General features: G+C 40.3%; 1 protein-coding gene across 1 annotated transcript; it reads right to left on the reverse strand.

Moving 5' to 3' along the window:
• Positions 1-497: 497 nt before the first annotated feature.
• atad1a (ATPase family AAA domain containing 1a) lies at positions 498-6,999 on the reverse strand. The gene is made up of 10 exons (XM_079269856.1): positions 6,950-6,999; positions 6,121-6,321; positions 5,885-5,983; positions 5,675-5,795; positions 4,474-4,674; positions 4,165-4,271; positions 3,847-3,936; positions 3,332-3,382; positions 2,931-3,103; positions 498-2,467 (listed from the first exon to the last, which is right to left on the reverse strand). Exons 2-10 carry the CDS (start codon positions 6,292-6,294, stop codon positions 2,338-2,340), a joined length of 1,146 nt encoding a protein of 381 aa, XP_079125982.1. The 5' UTR covers positions 6,295-6,321; positions 6,950-6,999; the 3' UTR covers positions 498-2,337.
• Positions 7,000-20,068: the final 13,069 nt, after the last annotated feature.

Genomic DNA, 20,068 nt, shown 5'->3' on the forward strand with positions numbered 1-20,068 from the left:
ACTTATTAGACATGCAAGGCTTTTGTTAGGTACCAGCAGTGGAGCTGGAGCAAACAGCAACATAGTGGAAAGAGTAAGTGCTTGCTTATGGCAAACAATGGCTTATTAATGCATGCCTGAAGGGTACCGACTCTGACTGCACAGCAGCAGAATTTACAAACAGTTTATGATGATTGAGAATCCCAATAAAGTAGCAGCCTCCCAGTTACACTTTTTGAGTCCTAAAAGTTGACCGAACACTTACTCACTTGGTCAGAAACTTATTGGTAAAATAACCATTGCGGTACGTAGGCCAATAAACAAAATCAATGTATAATTAATAGGTTTGGATGTAATAACATATGTTGTTTGAAATCTATACATGTTGAACTTGATCTTTTATAATAAGATCTATTATATTCAATACACTAAAACAAGGAAAGGACAAATACAAACGCTGAAATAAGCAAGGTAAAATGTTGGTTCAGCAAAAAAAAGAAATATTTTCTTCGGTGTAATTTAATAAATACACTTTACAGTACATGGTTTACATATCATATTCAACACATACACATATTTGACAGAGTAATTAACAGTAACTGATAATCAAATGACCTGATAAGTCATATTGCATTGAGGAAATGTGTTAGCCGCCTCAAAGAAAGGGAACCTGTAAGCTGCAGCGACACGATGACTGGTTTACATGGAGACATTGTGAAACTTAACTGTCAGCAGACTTACTGTAATGGAGAGCAACGGATGCCCACTGAATATCACTGAATGAACCAATGAGGGAGAAACAATCCAGTATGCAGGGTCGTCTTATTTCATTATCTCACCTCAATGCTGGAAAAGTGCTCTTCATGTGAGCAGTCCATTTCTCAGGATGCTACACCTGCCTCCGCAGCAGGACTGTGAAGCTGCAGTGCCACCACGTGGTCATGGTGAAATGACCGCTTTGCTCGCTCAGACCCGAGTGGGAGAAAGGTCTGTATGAGACCCACCAAACACATGCTGTGACCATGTGGTGAGTAATGAGGCTTTTTATACAGAGGGAGTCAGAAAAGCAGGTCACAACAACTGCAGACTGACAGCTGAATGAACGTATTTGAATTTGAAAGCCATACTCTCCTTAAAGTGAGAATAAAAGTAACTGACACAGAACAGCCCTGATGTGTGTTGTGGCGACAGACATCGATCGATGTACGGAACAAACATTCAAAGTGAAACAATGGACACTCACGAATAATATTCATGGGACAATTAATAAAACACTAAAATAACCCTTTTTGAAAAACACCGGAAAGATTTGTAAATTAAGAAGTAACTGCCATTGTTGTGTTGGGTGGAAGAAATATGTGCAAAATACTTTGCATTACAAAGCAGCACTCAATGCACTGAAGACCAATGATTGGATAACTTCAGCATTTTGCTCCCACATTCTTAATCATGCACACAATTCTTATGATGTACATCTGCTAATAGCTGAGGTGTAAATCAGGTAATACAGCCATCTGTAGTATGGCTCAGGTGACTATAGCTGTGGTTTCTATTACAGTGGTGACCTCATCTCGACTTGGCTGTTTCCTGAATGCGTGTTTTGTTATCTGCTTATGTTTACACGTACTAACTGAGAGCTCTGAGAAAGGCAGCTTTGCTGCAAGTACTTATTACTTGAATTTTTATTGAATCTAAAAATGAAATAATTCTGCCCAAATGTAACGTAAAGAAGGACCAGTGAAATGAGGTGTTTCACTGAGCTCTCTGGACGACATGATGGACGAAGTCAAGGTGTCTTCCTCTTCATTGTCAGACTTATTGTGACTTCACAGCATATACAGCAGTGCTCACTTCACAACTAAAAACAAGACATTTTTTGGGGTATTTTGTACTCCTTGGGAGCGGTAACTCAGGAGGAGTCGATTTAAAATCAAGCAGCAAACATCACGAGATTACTGGTCGAGAGTCCAGACTCATGAGTCATGGAGCTTAAGCCCCTTTGCTCATGATCACGTGTAAGTCAGTGGTGGGTCGGTATATGGAACCTTACAGTGGTGTAGAAGAGTAGTTTGTAGGATTACTAGCAGTAACTTCAGATGGATTCATAACGTTTACAGACAATGCATTCACAGTGACCAGTAGGAGACATTAGATTTCCGAAAGTATTGCAGCTGTGCACTTGTGGCAGGGTTGTGCTGACAGTGAGCATGCTCAGAACAAACACTGCATAAAGAAAAGTATGGCTGATTTCTGGCTTTTCCAGCTGCAACCCCTGACATGTTGGTGGTGCCTCTGCTTGTTGAGTTGAAACAAAAAGCTAGAAGAAAAATATTTCCCATCGCGGTGCAGTGTTGGTGTTTAGTCCAGTGGTACCTCTGACACAGTGGGTAACATGTAGGCTGTGGCCTGCTTGGATTCCTTCATCTTGTCTAGGCCGAAAAGGAGGTCCAGCTGGGTGACCGGCCGCAGTCGCTCCTCGTCCACAGGTCTGGAGCAAAGCAGACACGAGGTCAGACACAGAAACACACTAAACAGTATCGTACACTGGTTTCCAGGACATCTACATACTGAACTTAAATCTTATGTGCGTCATCAGTTCTCTTTTGTTTTCATAAACCTGCTGCTGGGCCTTAAACAAGCAAACAACAGGCTGACATCTTTAAGTGTTAAGAGTGCCGAGAATAAAAAGATTAAAATATTTCTTCTTCTAGTTATAGTGCCTTGCTCTGAGAGGGTTTCAATAGTCGCTTAGCAACAGCTGAAGCATGGGTTACACAGATCAGATATTCAGCATCTTATGAAATGTGTGATGCTTTTGAAATCAACCAGATCCACCTCTGATACCTTTCAATGCAATAACACACAGTACGTATGAAGTCGATCAACGCAGGCCTCACCTGGGGCAGGTACTGCTATGAGATCTTGAAGGTGTTTGAATATCTGAGTCATACCTTTCTTCCTCCTGTGAGTCCTGTAGTTGCTGAGCGATCTGTCTCATTTGCTCCTTGCGGACATAGTCCCGGAACCGGTACATGGCAGCATCGCGGCAAAGCTCGCGGAGGTCGCTGCCGGAGTAGCCCCCTGTCTTCTCCGCAATCTCCTTCAGATTAATGGCATTGCTCAGCTGAGCAGAAAGGCAGGACAGCAATGTGAGACAATTACCGGTATGTCGAATTAATCTGTTAGCCGTCTCTGTTCTTTGGCTGTATTCATGGGTGATCTGATCTACTTTATTGTCATTTGACAGCAAAAACACACAGGTGTGAAATGATCTCTGCAAATGACAAAAGAGAGCTTTGAAGGAAATCATTTCTTTCATGACTGACTCGGATGAAAAGAAATCACAACTTACGTTTTCTCCTGCTAAAATCAGCCTCAGGATGTCCTGTCTTTGTCTTGTATTCTGCAAAGACAGAAAGACAGTGGCTCTTCAAAGCATGTTGATGTGCCACCAATGAATAGTAACGAAAGTTCCTGTGCAACTAATCACTCGTTAAAAGACCAGCAGCCATGAATCAATCTGAGACACACAGTTCGGCTCAGTTTAAGCTGAGCTCCTTTACTGCATGTGTAGCGCAGAGCACTCAGTAAAACACACCATTTCAATCACTACAGTAAATAGAGCTGATCAGCTGATGATGTTACAGACATTGTGGTACAGTGGGGCCTAGAGAAAATGAGCGTTTCTGTTTTTCTATTCATCTATATTTAAACATTTCCCTCGTAAATTAAAAAAATACAAATGTAGGTAGATTTAGGAAAGGAACAAAGTCACAATATACCAACTTATTACACACTGTATGAATGTATCTAGATGCATTACATAGAAGACAACTGTTTGTGTGGGTGTATGTGCACGCGTCTTACTGGCAGGCCAACATGAAAAGTGGCGGGCATCCTGCGCAAAATGGCTGGATCCACATCCTGTGGCCTGTTTGTAGCTCCCATCACCATCACCTAAAATCACAAGTACATCAACATGAATACATTATGCTGACAAACCCACCTGCAGCACAAGCACTGTGTGCAACAGGCACCATGTCCTGCATGAAAGGTCAGGCACATATTTTAAAATACTTTTCCAATGACAGGGGACAAGAGAAATCCTACCCAGTACATACCAGTGTACCCTAATCTGGTATGTACATTGCAGTACAGGGGGGGGGGGGGCTATGGTTGTGTTACCTGGGTGGTTGAGGAAGTATCCAGGCCGTCCCACAGGCTCATGAACTGGGCCTTCATCATGGCTGTGGCCTCATGGTCCAGGCTGGAACGGTTCCTCAGAAATGACTCTTGACACACCAGAGACAAGGAGCACGGAGCAAAAACAAGGACGAATCAAATTCTGAAGGAAACCCTCAAATTCTTTGTATTAAAAACATCATCATAACAATATCAATGTCAGCTTTTTGAAATAATCTCTTCTTGAAAGAGGAGCGTTAAAGATAAATCACATCTAACAGTCTATTAAACTAATAGAGTATATAAACATACCAATCTCATCAATGAAGATGATGCAGGGCTGGATTTTTTTTGCCAGTGAGAAGACGGCTGCAGTCAGCTTCTGTGACTCGCCGTACCACATGTCGGTCAGCGTGGAGGCCTGCAGGTTAATGAACTTGCAGCCTGAGGCTTTGGCTGTTGCCTTGGCGATCATGGTCTTCCCACATCCCGGAGGACCAAACAATAAAACACCTGCAAGGATAAAACATAAACACAAATTAGGAATGACTGTTTCTGTGTCCATAGGCCTATTACTGCCAACTGTTGGAGATATTTTGCGTAACTCGGTCTGTTCTAACACACGTACGGATGGAGAATCTGGCCTGCCTTGCTGCATACTTTTTAAAAAAGTACATGATATAAATAAAGGCTGGAGACTGGATTCCCATGATAGCTAATTTGGGAGGTTGACTCGAGCTCTGTATAACGTTTTGTGCCAAACAGTAAAAAAAAAAAAAAACTTTAGAGAAAGTAAAGTGTTCCTCCAAGTGATCGTCTGCTTTCAGGCTGCCAAGTGTACAACTCTCGCCTGATGTATTTTTGCGTACACAGATGGAGGCATAGTGCACCGGTTGGCTTTCTAACAATAATGAGAAAGAGAAGACACAAAACGATGTTGTGTATCACAACTTCTGATATCTGTAGTTCTTAAAACGTAGTTTTATGTTGGTTTGGTATCGATGCACTTCAACTCAAATTGTTAGCATTAATGATACAGAATGCAGTCAGAAATTGTAACCGAGACTCTTTGTTTCAGGATCAGAATATACTGTCTGTTGGCAGCATTAACAGACCATCTACAGCAGACTATTCATGTTTTTTATTTATTGTGAGGAGGCATGTAGTATCAAATGTCCCCTTCTTACTGCTCATCTCTCTTCCCTATCGTTCATTAAATTGTGTAAAAAGAGATACAATTCCTCCACAGTTGACCTAATGCAGGTTAACATCCTTCAAAATTAAAGTCGAACTACTACAAAAAAAATGTTTTGTTGTGCAAATACTTTATAAAAGCACGAAAGATGAATTAATGGAGGATGTCTATATGCAGTTTCCAATCTATTAGTACATCACACAGTACATTAGTATGACATTTATTCAATTTTGTCCTCTAATGTTAGTATGTACGTACATCGAAGATTATGAGTAACATTTTACCATTACAGTTCTGATTAAATGACTGCTGTGGTACCTTTAGGAGGCTGAAAGAGTTTGGATCCAGTCAGAAGGTGTCTTTTCTGAAAGGGCAGGATGACTGTGTCTTGCAGCTCATTGACAACCTCATCCAGACCTGCTATATCTCTCCAGGTCACCTGCAGGAAGGTAGAGTAATGATGAAAAAGGGTAGAAATATCATGACACGTGATAATCTCAATTGTCGATTGAGGACTACTGTGGTTACCTTCATTGTTTGGGGATCAACAAGTTGAGATGCAATGTTCAGCTCATAATCTGTTAGTTTAACGCCCTCAACACCAATCCTCTTCATCAGTTGTTCTGCCTGTAGAGAGGAGACACCCCCCCCCCCAGCTCAAGACACAAAAAGATAACAGACCCTGGGGAAATACCTACCTCCAACATCTTACATACTGTAAAACAATGGCCGGCTTATGTTATGTGCTTATGTTCATTATATACCCTTTTCTTGGCTTGACTTTTCTGTTTGGAGGTAGGGTCCATAGCGTCTAAAACCCATTTCATGCTGTAGTAGGTCACTGCACCGAAGATGGTCAACCTCAACAACATGCCCACCACCTCATTCCTGGACAGCGGCCGCATCAGGGCCTCTCTGGGAAGATCTTTAAGCAGCATCTCCACCGGCTGATGTCAGTCCATTGGCTGGATAGAGATGTAGTGAACAGAGGAAGGAGAATGAGGAGAGCTTGAAACAAATGATGTAGTTACAGATAAATATATGTAGTATAACCCAGAAATGGACATTACATGTTCAATTTAAGTCTAGTAGAAGCATAGTTATGCTCCACCTGGTGGTGTGAACTATACTCCCATATTGCTTGCTTTAAGAAATCACACAATATTAGTTTATATTTCTCTACTTGTTGGGTAAGACGTATGCCAAACTGAAGAGTGGCTCGGGGTGTTTTTCGGGGTATGAACCTTTACATTATGTGCAGTAGAGCATTACAGAATGAAAGTTAACGTTTGGATAACACAAAAGCCAACGCTAATCATCATTTCATCACAATATTTGCTACTATCGCTAACTGAGCGGGTAATTTACACACCAACACAATGTCGCTGTATCACAGTTTAAGACCGAGGAAGACATCATATTAATACGTCAGTTAGCATCTCAAGGCAAGCTAAAGCTAACGAGGCTGTAACTAGCAAGCACCAAACTGTCACTTCAGCATTGTGAAATGTCGAATACAACATTTAACCCACACTCTGTATGCTGTGTAGCATGAATGTAATGCCCTTCGTAAGATACAAGAGTCATAGTTACTTGCTGAAGACGGGGAGTGACGAAAATTCCAAAACACTGGCAATGAAGGGTGCACCATGTTTTGTATCTCGGGTAGGAACAAACACTTCAGTTCCGGGATTTGTTATAATCCATCTGGTCACTTTTGAGGTTCATACAGTCAGCCACTGGATGGCAGAGTTTGCACACAGATACGATACATATCAGCACCTCGGACATCATCCACATTACTACAGTAGTTGGGTGAAAAACATAGTGAACAGTTGTTTGACCATTTATTAGTTTACTGGGGATTAAATAGCCACGTGGTATTGCAGTACATCTTTTGAGGGACATTTAAAAGTCAGAAATGTTTGACATTTTGAAGGAATATATTTATTTATTTATGTAATAATTAATATTGTTCATAAAATACTTACTTTGGAATGTTTTAGTATGTATCCAAAATCTGCAAAACGTTAATTTACATTCATGTATTTTTTTCCCCATCACGCCACAATATTACAATATGCCTCAGAGATAAATATTTAGGGATGAATGCGAATCTTTTGATTAGACTGTGATTGGAGACCAAAAACCCAAGCATTTCATAGGGTTGGCTTCATGCAAATGTACCCCAGTCTATTATAGCTCAAATCTTATCTGTTTGTTTTCCACTAATTTCAAGTGCTGACTGATGCTGGATAATTCAGTCTTCTTAACAGCAGCCTCAAAGATAAGACTGTAACAAATGGGCCTCTCCTACAAGCAATTTATCACACATGGTCCAAAGGGATTGTTAATTGTCACAGATTGTGTGCTAAATTTGAAAAAGCTGCTACAGCTCGTTTCCAGACTGGTCTCTGCTTCAGGATTTCATCTTTGAAATATATAATAATAATACTGAGAATAAATTTAAGTATATGAGTGGAAAAATATCTACTATAACTCTACTATAATTTGCAACCTTTTACATCAAAGGATTTAATGAATACGCATGTTCCTTTTGATATTCTCCCAAGACTCCCAGCTCGTGCATCAACCTGAATGCTGCACCTCAAGCAAAAATAAATAATAACAGTTTTCATTGTAACGTTCACTTCACCGTCCATGGAAATGTAATACATTTGGCCCAGTTTACCCCACTTATCTGTGAGCACAATTAACTGGATTTTGAACAGTGTGCTAAGAGGGGAAGTGCTTTTTTAATTTTTCTTGCTGTTGGTTAAAAAACTGCCAAGACCTCTCCCCCTTTGACGTCCAATTATTGGTCCAAATTGGATGCTCAATTCCATACCTCACAGTTCCAGTTTTAAGCGTCCAGCTAAGTTAAATCCACCCTTGTTATGAAAAATGGCACACAGGCTGCTATTGCGCACACCTTCGACTGTGAAAATGCTTCATGAAAAGCTTTAATCCCCTTGTACTGCAGCAGCGAGTCCCAGGAGACAGCAGCCTGACAGGGCCATTTTGATAGGTCTGGGCATTAAAGCACAGGCTTGTGTATCTGCAAAGTGCAGCCGGGGCTCCCACAACGACGTGCACATTGCCCAAACAACCACTCTTATGGGGTGGGACCAAAAAAACACATTCAGCTCCCATGGCTGTCAACCTCGACCATGCCATAGCTAAAATAAAGCACTCTGCTCGCAGCTTTCACATGCCAAAGCTGCACTCTTTGGCGAAAACAGGCTGGTAACTGATTGTTTAGCAGCAAGAGATAAGGATCCCTGTTGATGGGGAATGATTGTGCCATAATGTCCAATTGTATGTACTAGCCAGGTTATAATTTGCAATTATTTTATAAGTGTGGAGAGTGAAGGAGTTAGAATGTTTAACACTTCAGTAAATGTTGGCCACACACAGCAGTTAATTACCCTTTCAATCTCCCAGGTAGAGATATTGTCTCTTGCAGGATAAAGAATAATTTGGAAGAGGATCATTTATTTGACTGTTACCAGAGGAACCAAAAGGATTTATTTCTGAAAACACTAAGGGCTGAAACTGGACCGCTCACCTGAGAATTTTGAACATGAGTGGACTGTCTTTTTAATCCATCCTCTAGTAGTTGAGTTTTCTCACATGACAGAACAGATTCATTTTGGCTTAACCCTTACTGTTCATATTTAATGCCTTTACAGTATGGTCCGGGTCAATTTTGACCCAGACCAAGAATTCCCTCATAGTAAGTGTCTATGTCAAATTTTAAACTCGAGATCTATTTAGAATGTCTAAACAACCTATGTCGCATTAATAAATGATTCATCCTTAATAAATGTTTCAGAGAGCAGGGAGTGTGTTTTTTTAAGTTTTACAACGTTCGTTTTTGGAGAAAAACATCTACTACGACACATTATCATGTCCTGTTTTACATAAGACATAAAAACATTAAAGCCATAATGATTTAAATCTATTTTATTGAATTTGAAAATGCATAAACATTCTGGAACTGTTGGAATTTATAATATAACCATGTTTAATCATTGCAACCATTAAACGCTGTACTCACTGCTATATCATAAGAAATCATAATTATCAATATTAATTCAACATTTACCACTTAGAACACACAACATTACATAATAAAATGCTTATTATAAACTAGTCTCTGCATTCAAAGCAGGGGTAGGAAACTTTACGGGTGTGGAACTTGCTAAAATAATGACGTTTAGGGTATTTTTACTGCTGTCAAATGTCAAAACGAGTCCAATTTGACCCGGACAGTATGTAAGGGTTAAACATTTTTGGTCCTACTTTAATTCAGTCATTATAAAAGGTACAGTGAGTCTTAACTAATTTACTTTTACTTTTTTACGAATGATTTTTAGATTCGCTATTGATTCGCTGTTGATACCATTGATGAAAAAACAAGGTAATGAAAAAAATTTAAAACACAATGTAGTTCATTCAACCACTGCCCTCCTCTATAACGAGTGTGCCACGCTGGGTCCTGGTTGCCCTTTTGTGCCACCTATCTGATGCCAACTATTCAGGGGCCGAACATAAATGATTCAGGCCTATTATATGACAAAAAAAAGGCCTATCATTGTCATTTAGCATAGATGACAACACAGGGATGAGCAGACGATAGATGCATGTCTGTGTGAGACTTGATAACGCTCAACAAAAGGATTTCACATGGTGCTGAGGATTCCTCGGGCATCTCGCACACTTTGTTCATTCTGCCAGGGTAACTCACACAAGTCGACAACCCATCGACATCGCCAGAGAAAGATTATTACAACTGTAGTTCCAGACTGACAGCTTTATTCAGTTTCCTCAACTCTGCAGGTCCCACCATGGATACAGAAGCACTGCTTAAAAATGAGTGATCATTTGTTTTCTCCTTCTCCTCCATCGCCTGAGACAGGTGAGAATGCAATGCACGCAGTGGCACATCTTTTCATGCATATAGATGAGGTGGATATAAGACTTCTTGCTCTGAAGAGGAAATCAGTTTGTTTGGTGAATCAGTGGGGTGGAAATTTGTGGTAAATAAAAAAGTTCTGAAACGTTTCACACCATCACAATAGATGATTTTTTAAATTTTGTTGTTTTGTAGTCAAGTAGGGTGTGACAGCAGGGTGGTAATAATGTCAACTTTAGATAGTCAGGATTTTATATCAGTAGTCAGTGTCTGTGAGGTTGATATTAGGTACCCAATTATCCACTGAAACTCAGTTTTAAATTGTTAAATGTAGCAACAGTGACAAGAGGAACAAGACAGATTGACACATTGTATCAAAATAAAAGTTACATTTACAGTTGTGTGAAATGCAAACAATCTGGTGTAGCAAGTTGCCGTCATGGTGTAAAAGTAAAAAGAAATCATCTAAGACTAAAAAGCCCGAATTCATGCAACCTGGAGACACTGATAGCAAACATGAAGCTCGTCACATAAAAACGTCTATCTTCGCTGCAGAGAGCATGAAAGTTTTCTGTCACCTGTCATCTGTCATCTGTGACAGGCTGCTGATTCTCCTCATCTGCTTTTAAAAAGACATGTTCAGCTAGTGTGTTTGCACTTCAGCTCATATCCAGTTGAATGTTATAATTACTCAGAAATTAAAAGTTTAACGCTCATGTTTGTTGAGATTTAATGAGCTCAAGTATAGTTTATGTTGGGTTTTCTCAACAGCTTTAATGAATGTTTGTTCAGTCAGAGTTTTCAGAGGCAATTATTGGCCTGCATCATAGATGTACTGAAGAAGGTCAAAAGTAAATTATTCCATCTATGGTTCCTTTCTGTACATTAATATTACACGTGAACATAGTCGAGTAAGTGATTATTGTAACTGTCATCAGTGAATGCAACACCAGCAGTGACTTCACAGAGATAATTCATTCAGATATAAACTGAACTTTCATTTCAAGTCACTCTTCAAACTCTGATCTCTGCTCCTTCTTCCACTTCGGACAATTGTGATGTATTCATTCGAATGACTGCAGTTCTGTTACATAGTCTGACTTTATGTGATATACAGAATAAAATATGTTTAAGATGAATCTCAGACTGGTCAGTCGAATAAAGCGGCATCAAATTGACCAACAATCCAAAGTGAGAGGAGAGCATTAGATCATAGTTAATGTTCAGTTATATACATTTCTATCATGTATTTGCTTGTATATTTCACAATATTTTGTAGTTTTGAAGAGGAGGTAAAACTCCAACAGCACTTGTGGTAAGCAAAACAACTTTATTGTTACGTAACGTCTGTGAGGGCTTAAGGCTGTCCCACTGTCGAATCGTTGAGGGCTCTCGCAGAAACTTTGCGCCTATTATGCACACCTTCCGTAAATCCGCATTTCTGATGACTTTCCTTGAGGGAACTACCCACAATTCATAGTGATGTTAGGCAACGGGTTAATAGGGGAAGCCTGTTCAGCCTGGCATATTAAATTTACACTGAAACAACAATCAGAAATGGTTCATTGCCAAGTACACAGACAAGGAATTTGACTTGGTGCATGACAAAAATAGAAAATATGAAAATGTACGACAAAATATTATAAACAAACAAACAAATCAAGAGTACTTTAAAACATTATGTTATTTAACTGTCAAGTGTATTTTACATTAGGATTGTACATAAAAACACATGAAATAAAAGAAATGCAAAGATCGGCAAAAATTACAGGAAGACGTTCAAATCAGGCAGCGAAAACAATAAAATAAAGGTACCATTTCAAGCTCTTTTAGCCTCTCACACTCAACCATTTACCTGGTGACTTCAGCCCCTGAGGACTCAGGGCCCAAGGCCTTACGGGTCACATTGGCATTGAGCCAAAGCGTCCTTGAACGAAACACTGAACCCCAATATGCTCCCCGGGCACTGTAGCTGTATTTAAGTTTCAGAACAGTACCAACTTCTTTCAATACTTTGCTTAAAAAGCACTTAATATGAAAAATGTGTCTGACTGTGACCAAATGAGCTTCACTCATTTAAACCAGTTTCAGTTATAGCTCTCTCGGCTGTCAAAAGGCAAGACAGCCGCAACAGCGCCAAGGCCTCATCACACCGTGTCCACACATTCACCAAGGTTACGGCCTCACCACCCACCTGAAAAAACCTGAGTCGACTCCATAATATCCACCTGGCGTAAAGCATTCTGAGCTATGGAGATGAAATTCAAGCGAACAGCCCCTTTTTCCTCAGGTAGATTCGAATAAGAAAAGCCCCGGGGCTTTAGGTGATGGCTTGTGTCTGTGTACGTGTGAGAACGATGACAGCGCTACGTGGGCCTCTAAAAAGCAGGGGAATGGCAGAGCTTCTCTGACAAGTACGACGTTTAAGTTCAGAGCTTGTGAGACTTGTCCCTTCGAGTGAAAACAATTGGCCAGTTCCAGCTCCCATTCATCAAAGTGACAGCACTTGGCCACGTGGAAATGAATGAATAAATAAAGGAGAACGCGTTCAGTGTGCAGATCTAGTGGAGCCTGGTAGGCAGAAGCTGTCTGAGACGACTGTCAGTATGTATACTATTCAGCTCTCGTTGGCGAAATGACAAAGTCCATGACTGAAATGCTCATTGCGGATGGTTCTCTCCTCTCTACCACACGATACATAACATACAAATGATTTCTGACAACAAAATCAAGAATATTTTCAACCCCCTCCTTTCACTTATCATCTACTGATATTGATACCAGGCTGCTGTCATGGCTTGTCTGTGGCTGGAAACAACAGGAGTGGTTGACCTCGCAGAGCTCGGGCATATCAACATCCCTTTCTTGACTTTGACTGTGAAAAGACGAGTATTTGTGTGCACCCCACGTGGATACAGAAAAGTGTGCTTCACCCCGCACTACCCTGATCTTGAGCTATGACCTGCCACAAATTCATTATTGATCATCGGTTTCTGTTGCCGCTGAGCTGCCCTGGTTATCTATAGACGTCCATGCTGGCCTACAAGCCTCCTTCCATGTGCAATTCACAAGAAATAAGAACATCTTAGATCAGGAGCCAGTCTGTGCTGCTGAGGTTATACTGTAGACACATTGGGGTCATCTCACTGGATCTTTTGTCTCGTTAATCTGTAGAGTGAAGATGAAATGGCGTTGTTATCATTATTCTCATCTAACTCTTGGTAAGAAAGCAAATTGGAGTATTTCCCACTTTGTCAATCTATTCGGTTACATAAATTCAGTTTTTCATGAAAACTGAGAACATTTCATCCGTATCATTTGTCATTCAAAGCCACTTTAAATGCATCCCTCAGTTCCAACAATTTATGGGATACCTTGGATCAATCCATCATCACATGAACAAAACTGAAATTTAACAGCGCAAGCATCTTCTTTTTTTCATTATGAGGACAAAAAGCTCGTATTTCCCTTATGAGCCTTGCTCCCTCAGCTGTGGCATATCGTTCTGAGAGTGACACCTTTATCATAAATTACGTACAGGCAGCATGATGGCCCTCAACTTTAGCCTGGGGTAAGCAGCGGGTGGTGCGGGGAGTCTTATGTTGCTCGGCTGCACAGCGAACCATATTGATTACCACTCGTGTTTCTTTTGAATCAATCTCCATCAGCCATTGGCCATTTCCTCCATTATAATTAATTTGGGAGGACGGATGATGGAGTTGGCTCGCTGCGTGTATGAAGCATAACTGTGGCGCTGTGGTGATTCCATCAGGAGATTTAACATTGTCTCTATCTCACCACGATTGGCCAATGGAAGGGGGCACATCGCTATCACTGCCTGCACCCTCCCATCCTCCCCTATCCTCCTTCACTGCACCCCCGGGGGCTCCAGAGACAACATTTACTTTGGCTGATTAAAAACCGTACCAAATAACACCTTGGGTTCAGGCTAGACACCCTCAGTGACCGGTGATTCGTGGTTTTGTCTTTATATATGTAACCATACATATTGGACGTGCTACGCTATACATGAATATTTGCAGTGAAAGAAAGATTCTACACTCGTTTGATATTCCTGTCTCTGTGAACCATAAATGAAGTTCCTGAGATTGACACTTTCCTGTGCAGTTTGTATTCAATGCATCAAGTCCTTCCTGAGGCACATCTGAAATAATAAACCATCTTTCATGTCAATCAATGTCCAAAAACAATGAACACCCTTCCATATTTCTTTATTCATGCACCAACAAACTAACCCCTTCCCCCACTGGCGGAGACATTCTTCACCATGACAGCGACCACACACAGCATGTTTATCCTCGAAGACAATCTAACTTTTGATTGTTCCTCGATAAGCCAGAGTTGTTGGCTGAAGCTCCGTGTGGAGCTGATCTCACTCGGTTGGTGTCAGCTAGATTTATTTTTCCTCCCAGCACTGGAGCTTGGTCAGTGCTCGGCTCAGCCCAAACCCCCTGGTGCCCTCGCCAATCTATCAAGTCCATCAGTGTTTCATGTAGCCTGGGGGACACTGGCTGGCAGCCTGACTGAGCTTCCTCTTCCTCCTTCTCTTCTTCATCCTGTCAACGCCTCCTCTCCCTCTCTGATGCCTGCCGATGTTCGCTGGCTTTTTAGATTTCTGGTTTGTTTTGTTCAATCTCCTCAGATCACCTCATTGAAAGTACCAAGTAAACTGAGTAAACTACACTGACTGCATCACAGCCTTTACAAAATAATAGAATTGGTGAAGATGAAAAATGTTCCCCTCTCCCCGGTTCAATTCCAGCTGTGGAACCTTTTTGCATCTTAAACCCCACTTTGTTTGTCTCCCAATGTTTCCTGACTATATCCATACTGTCAACTATCATACTGAAAAGGTAAAAATACAGAGAGAAATGAAATGGAATAAAATAACTGTTTACTCCGATGCGTTTATCAATGATACCGGTACATAGAATATCTCTGTAGAAACCAGAAGGCACTGCTCATTGGTGGCTGGAAATGGAGTTGAAGGTAAATTAATGAAAAAGTATAATTTAAATAAACCTGCAATAACTGATTTCTTGGCCACTTGGGGGCAGCAGACACAAGCTGCAAACACAACGCTGAAACATGGCTAACATGTTAGCCACCAGTTGTTTATTTACACATCCAGAGGGTACAGAATAACATACGCATTAATTTAGGGTTATGATTCTGGTCATTTGACGAATGTTGGCTAGGTCCAACCTGCAGAGTTGGAACTATCGCCAACATTTTTACATCATCCCTCCTTAAAGTATCACCAATACTAGCTGTGCTACGGTTTATGGGGCTATAAAGGGAATTGCAGAAAGCTGTGATATACTAAAATTGCAGCTTCTCATGTCAAGATTGTTAATACCTATAATATAAAATATAAAATGCAGCACAACATGCTTTTTTTTATTATTGAGAGCAGCAGAATTACAATGTGTTGTACAATGACAGGAGCCCAGACATTTACGGTGTCTCTGGCCCAGAAACTCTGCATTTGGTGTGCTGTAAACTTCCAGGTGATCAGTCAGTAAAGACTTGAAGATATTTTCTTCTGTTACATTTTAAACCAGATTTATGTGGTGAGTGATTTTGTCCTCTCGATGCCCTTTTTGCCAAATGGAAGGTGGATCCCCTTTTCAACAGTGATTTATCTTTTGACGGCAGTGATCTTTGGCCAGCTGCTGATCTCTAAGGAACACATTTACACAGACTGTGATTATGCTCTCAAAAGGTCACCACAGCGAAAAGTGGCTGTAATCATGTATCTTGTCTGAAATCAGTGAGAAGTGGATTAGGGCTATTTTATGAGGTCCTGGCTCTCTCTCTCTCTCTCTCTCTCTCTCTCTCTCTCTCTCTCTCTCTCTCTCTCTCTCTCTCTCTCTCTCTCTCTCTCTCTCTCTCTCTCTCTCTCTCTCTCTCTCCTTTTCTTGTTGCTAAGTGACAGGGTTCATGTGGAATTTTGGAGAGAATGTGGACCTCTCGCACAGTCATGCCAAACAACTCGTACATCATTTTTTTGTGACCCTCCTAGGGCATTGAAGAAGTGTTTGCCAAAGCTGCAGGGCTTAAGGATTGAACTGCTTTGTGTCGTGACTTAGATGTGAGAGCGTGTTCTAAATGCCCTCAGTTCAAGTGAAGATAAAGACAAGGCAAGGCAAGGCAAGACAAGTTTATTTGTATAGCACATTTCAACAACAAGGTAATTCAAAGTGCTTCACATAAAACCATTAAAAGCATCAAAACAGAAGGCAAAAGAAAAGGAGATTTAAAAACAATTAAGAACATTCATTAAAACATTTAAAAAACTGTAAGAAATAAAATGCAGTAGTAAAATGCAGAAATTGATTAATATAGTAATTGAACGTGGTTCAATTAAAGGCAGCAGCAAACAGAAAAGTCTTCAATCTTGATTTAAATGAGCTGAGGGTCTCAGCAGACCTGCAGCTTTCTGGGACTTTGTTCCAGATATGTGGAGCAGAAAACGTGAACGCTGCTTCTCCATGTTTAGTTCTGACTCTGGGAACAGAAAGTAGACCGGTCCCAGACGACCTGAGGGGTCGGGATGGTTCATAAGGTAGCAGCAGATCGGAGATGTATTTTGGCCCTAAACCATTCAGTGCTTTGTAAACCAACAGCAGGATTTTAAAGTCAATTCTTTGTTGGACAGGAAGCCAGTGCAAAGACATCAGAACTGGAGTGATGTGGTCCACCCTCCTGGTCTTAGTGAGGACTCGAGCTGCAGCGTTCTGAATCAGCTGCAGCTTTCTGACAGACTTTTTACAGAGACCTGTAAACACACCGTTACAGTAGTCCAGTCTGCTGAAGATAAATGCGTGGACAAGTTTTTCCAAATCCTGTTGAGACATAAGTCCTCTAATCCTTGATATATTCTTCAGGTGATAGGAGGCTGATTTTGTAATTGTCTTGATGAATGCAGTTTGCTCATTTCCACAAACCCACACGCCTTTCAGTCCTTGAGGGTGCATAACTTTTTGATACATGACAAACACTTTTGAAGCAGCTCAGTAGAAATTAGCTGAAAGGAAATGAATGAAATGAACAAGAGGCCAGCTGAACAACTTCACACACAAACAGATGCCATTTGGGATCAGCATGAGAATTACAAGGCCACCTGAGGCTACTTCTCTTCTCAACTGCCTGGAGCACATCTTCAAATAAAAACCACCAATGACTTTATTAAACAATATTTCATTGAGTAAAATGTTTATGCGCTAATATGATTTTTAGTCACAATTTATGTGATAAAGCAAATGGTATTCTGGCATTGCTGTAAATTCACAGTTGTATTGTATGATTTGGCCGTGCTGTATGCTTTCACCCTGTTTGAAATCCTGGGATTATAGTTGCTTACTGTGTTTATTTTGCACTATAATGGGAAATCATGCACAATTCTTCTGCTTTGCTCTATTTTCTGCAAAAATAGTGACCATTGGAATGGTCAAAATATTCTTGTAAATATTTGCTTTCTTGCAGAGAAGATCGATACCGCTCTCTTTTCACTTAACGCTCGTCAAGAAAAGTTGATTTCCCAAAATGTTTAACCGCTTCAAAGGTTTCTGCTTTTCTAAGATGATAAACTTAATGCCAACCATTCTCTTTGGCATAATAAAAGCACTAATGGACCAGTGTATCATATCATTTGTACCATCATGAAAGATATTAAAACTCCATAAGTAAGAAACTAAATGGTCCTCCCTAAGGTTATTTTTTGATAATGCTGCCCTCCCTTGGGCTGAAATTAAACAAAAACTATTAATCTTTCCTAAATAGCTACAGAAACATGAGCTTCATGCTGTGCGTTGATAGAAAGTTGTCGTTTGCAACAGTCTTGTCACTAAAATGAGGCTGCTGACTTGAAAAGTACCAAAACTAAAGACGGAAGGAAAACAGGAAGAAGTCAGTAACTCTGATATAGTTTATTTAACAGCGGTAATGTCAGCGGACTTGCATGAAACCACGCACTGATACATTGTTTTCTTTGAAAAATTGAGAAAATACAATTCAAACCTGCATTCACTTGTTTGTTTTTTGTACCTTTGGGGCAACGGAAACAAGCTGCAAAGACAAAACTGACTAAATTTCACCACTTAAGGTTACCTGCAAACTAGTTAGAAGTTTCTTATTTACACATCCAGCAGATACAGCGCAAGATAAGCGTTAATGTGGAGTCTTGTTTATCGCCACCTGATGACTGTGAGTCCAATATTCACGTGCCCTCTAGGTATGTTTTGGTCTCCACAAACAAACATCTGACTCTTTAGCTGCTGAAGCCCACCAGCGTGTTGCTAGTGTGTGTGTCTGCTGTTTGGTGCAAAGCAGGCACTATAGGGGGGTTGTTATACCTTCTTCACTGATGTAACAATAAAGTACCATCAAGCATATAATGCATGTCAGAAAAGCACTTTGTTGTGTATCTGGAGTAGGCCGCCATGCTCACGCTCCTAACACCCAAGTCAGAAGATGATTCCAGTTTAATGGATGTGAGCGCTGTGATGGGACGCTTGCCTAAAGTGGCACTCACAATCCTCTTGGTATGCAGCTATTTTGCAAGCAGCAGCATTGTTACTCTCTCCCCTTTTAAGTGGTGAATGTTCACTCCATCCATCAAGGGCATCTTTTTACAGCTAAAAGGTGAAGCCAAGACAGCTAAATGGCAAGCCAGAAGTGGACTTAACGTCCCTAAAGTTTGTGTCCATCACCACATATTTACTGCACAGACATGAGTTGAGTTTTCACAAAAGGAGAAGCTGTCATCGGAACTGCTGAGAACAGTTTTGCAAACGGTTTTAAAATATTAAAATATTTGAATACATATGTACTTTAGTGTTGATTGATAATGTGCAAAGCAAAAATCATTATTTATTTAAAAAAAAGGACTTCTGGATACTCCCATACACATATACTGCACATATATGTGGAACAACTAAACGCCTCTATTTTGCATATATGTAACTGTCATAAATGCCACCATTCACTAAATTGTATATTTTTTTCATATGTGTATATAAACAGTGTGTAATGACAGATAGTGATCATATGTAACTGTAATACAAAAATCTCAAAACAAATAGTAATTTGCATAAATACGACGTATAACAGGTTACGGTATTTTACACGTATAGACTGTATGGTTACTTTATCATTATGAGACACTTATATGTAGAATGTATTTGACAAATGGACTCACGTCTAGACATACAGTAAATATTGATGTATAAATATACCATTTAAAAAACATATATTGCCTTTAAAACATCAAACTTTTTTTTTCCAAAATAGAGGTATTCCATTCATTCTGATGTAAAACATTAATTATTTTGCAAATGCCCAATACTGTGAAATTTGACTGGTATATAATGATGTATTAATATTAAACAGCACAGCCTCGTTTTCATCAGACATTACATTATTGGTTAAAATGGCCAAACAAAACAGCTTTCTAAATGTCAACACACTTGCCAGTATCAGATTGCTATCGTTTTGTTATTACCTGACATGTGATAGCAATCTTTACAACATTGTAAAGAGAAAAAACACATCACTGTTTTGTCTTGCTTGAGGGGTGTGGGAATCCCTGGAGATTTGTTTACAGTGCTGAGGAGAAACCATCAAGTCCCGAGAGCTGCCTTTGAAGTGCCAGTGTATTGTCAGTGGAACTTCCTGTGAGATGTGGAACAGAGCCCTCCACATCCCTGGACCGGTTCCCTGGTGCAGCTGGTAGTGGGGGAATCGTACATTTGATATGTAGCTTGTTATTC

This window comes from Melanostigma gelatinosum (genome assembly GCF_949748355.1).
Source record: "Melanostigma gelatinosum genome assembly, chromosome: 6".
NCBI classification, from domain to species: Eukaryota; Metazoa; Chordata; class Actinopteri; order Perciformes; family Zoarcidae; genus Melanostigma; species Melanostigma gelatinosum.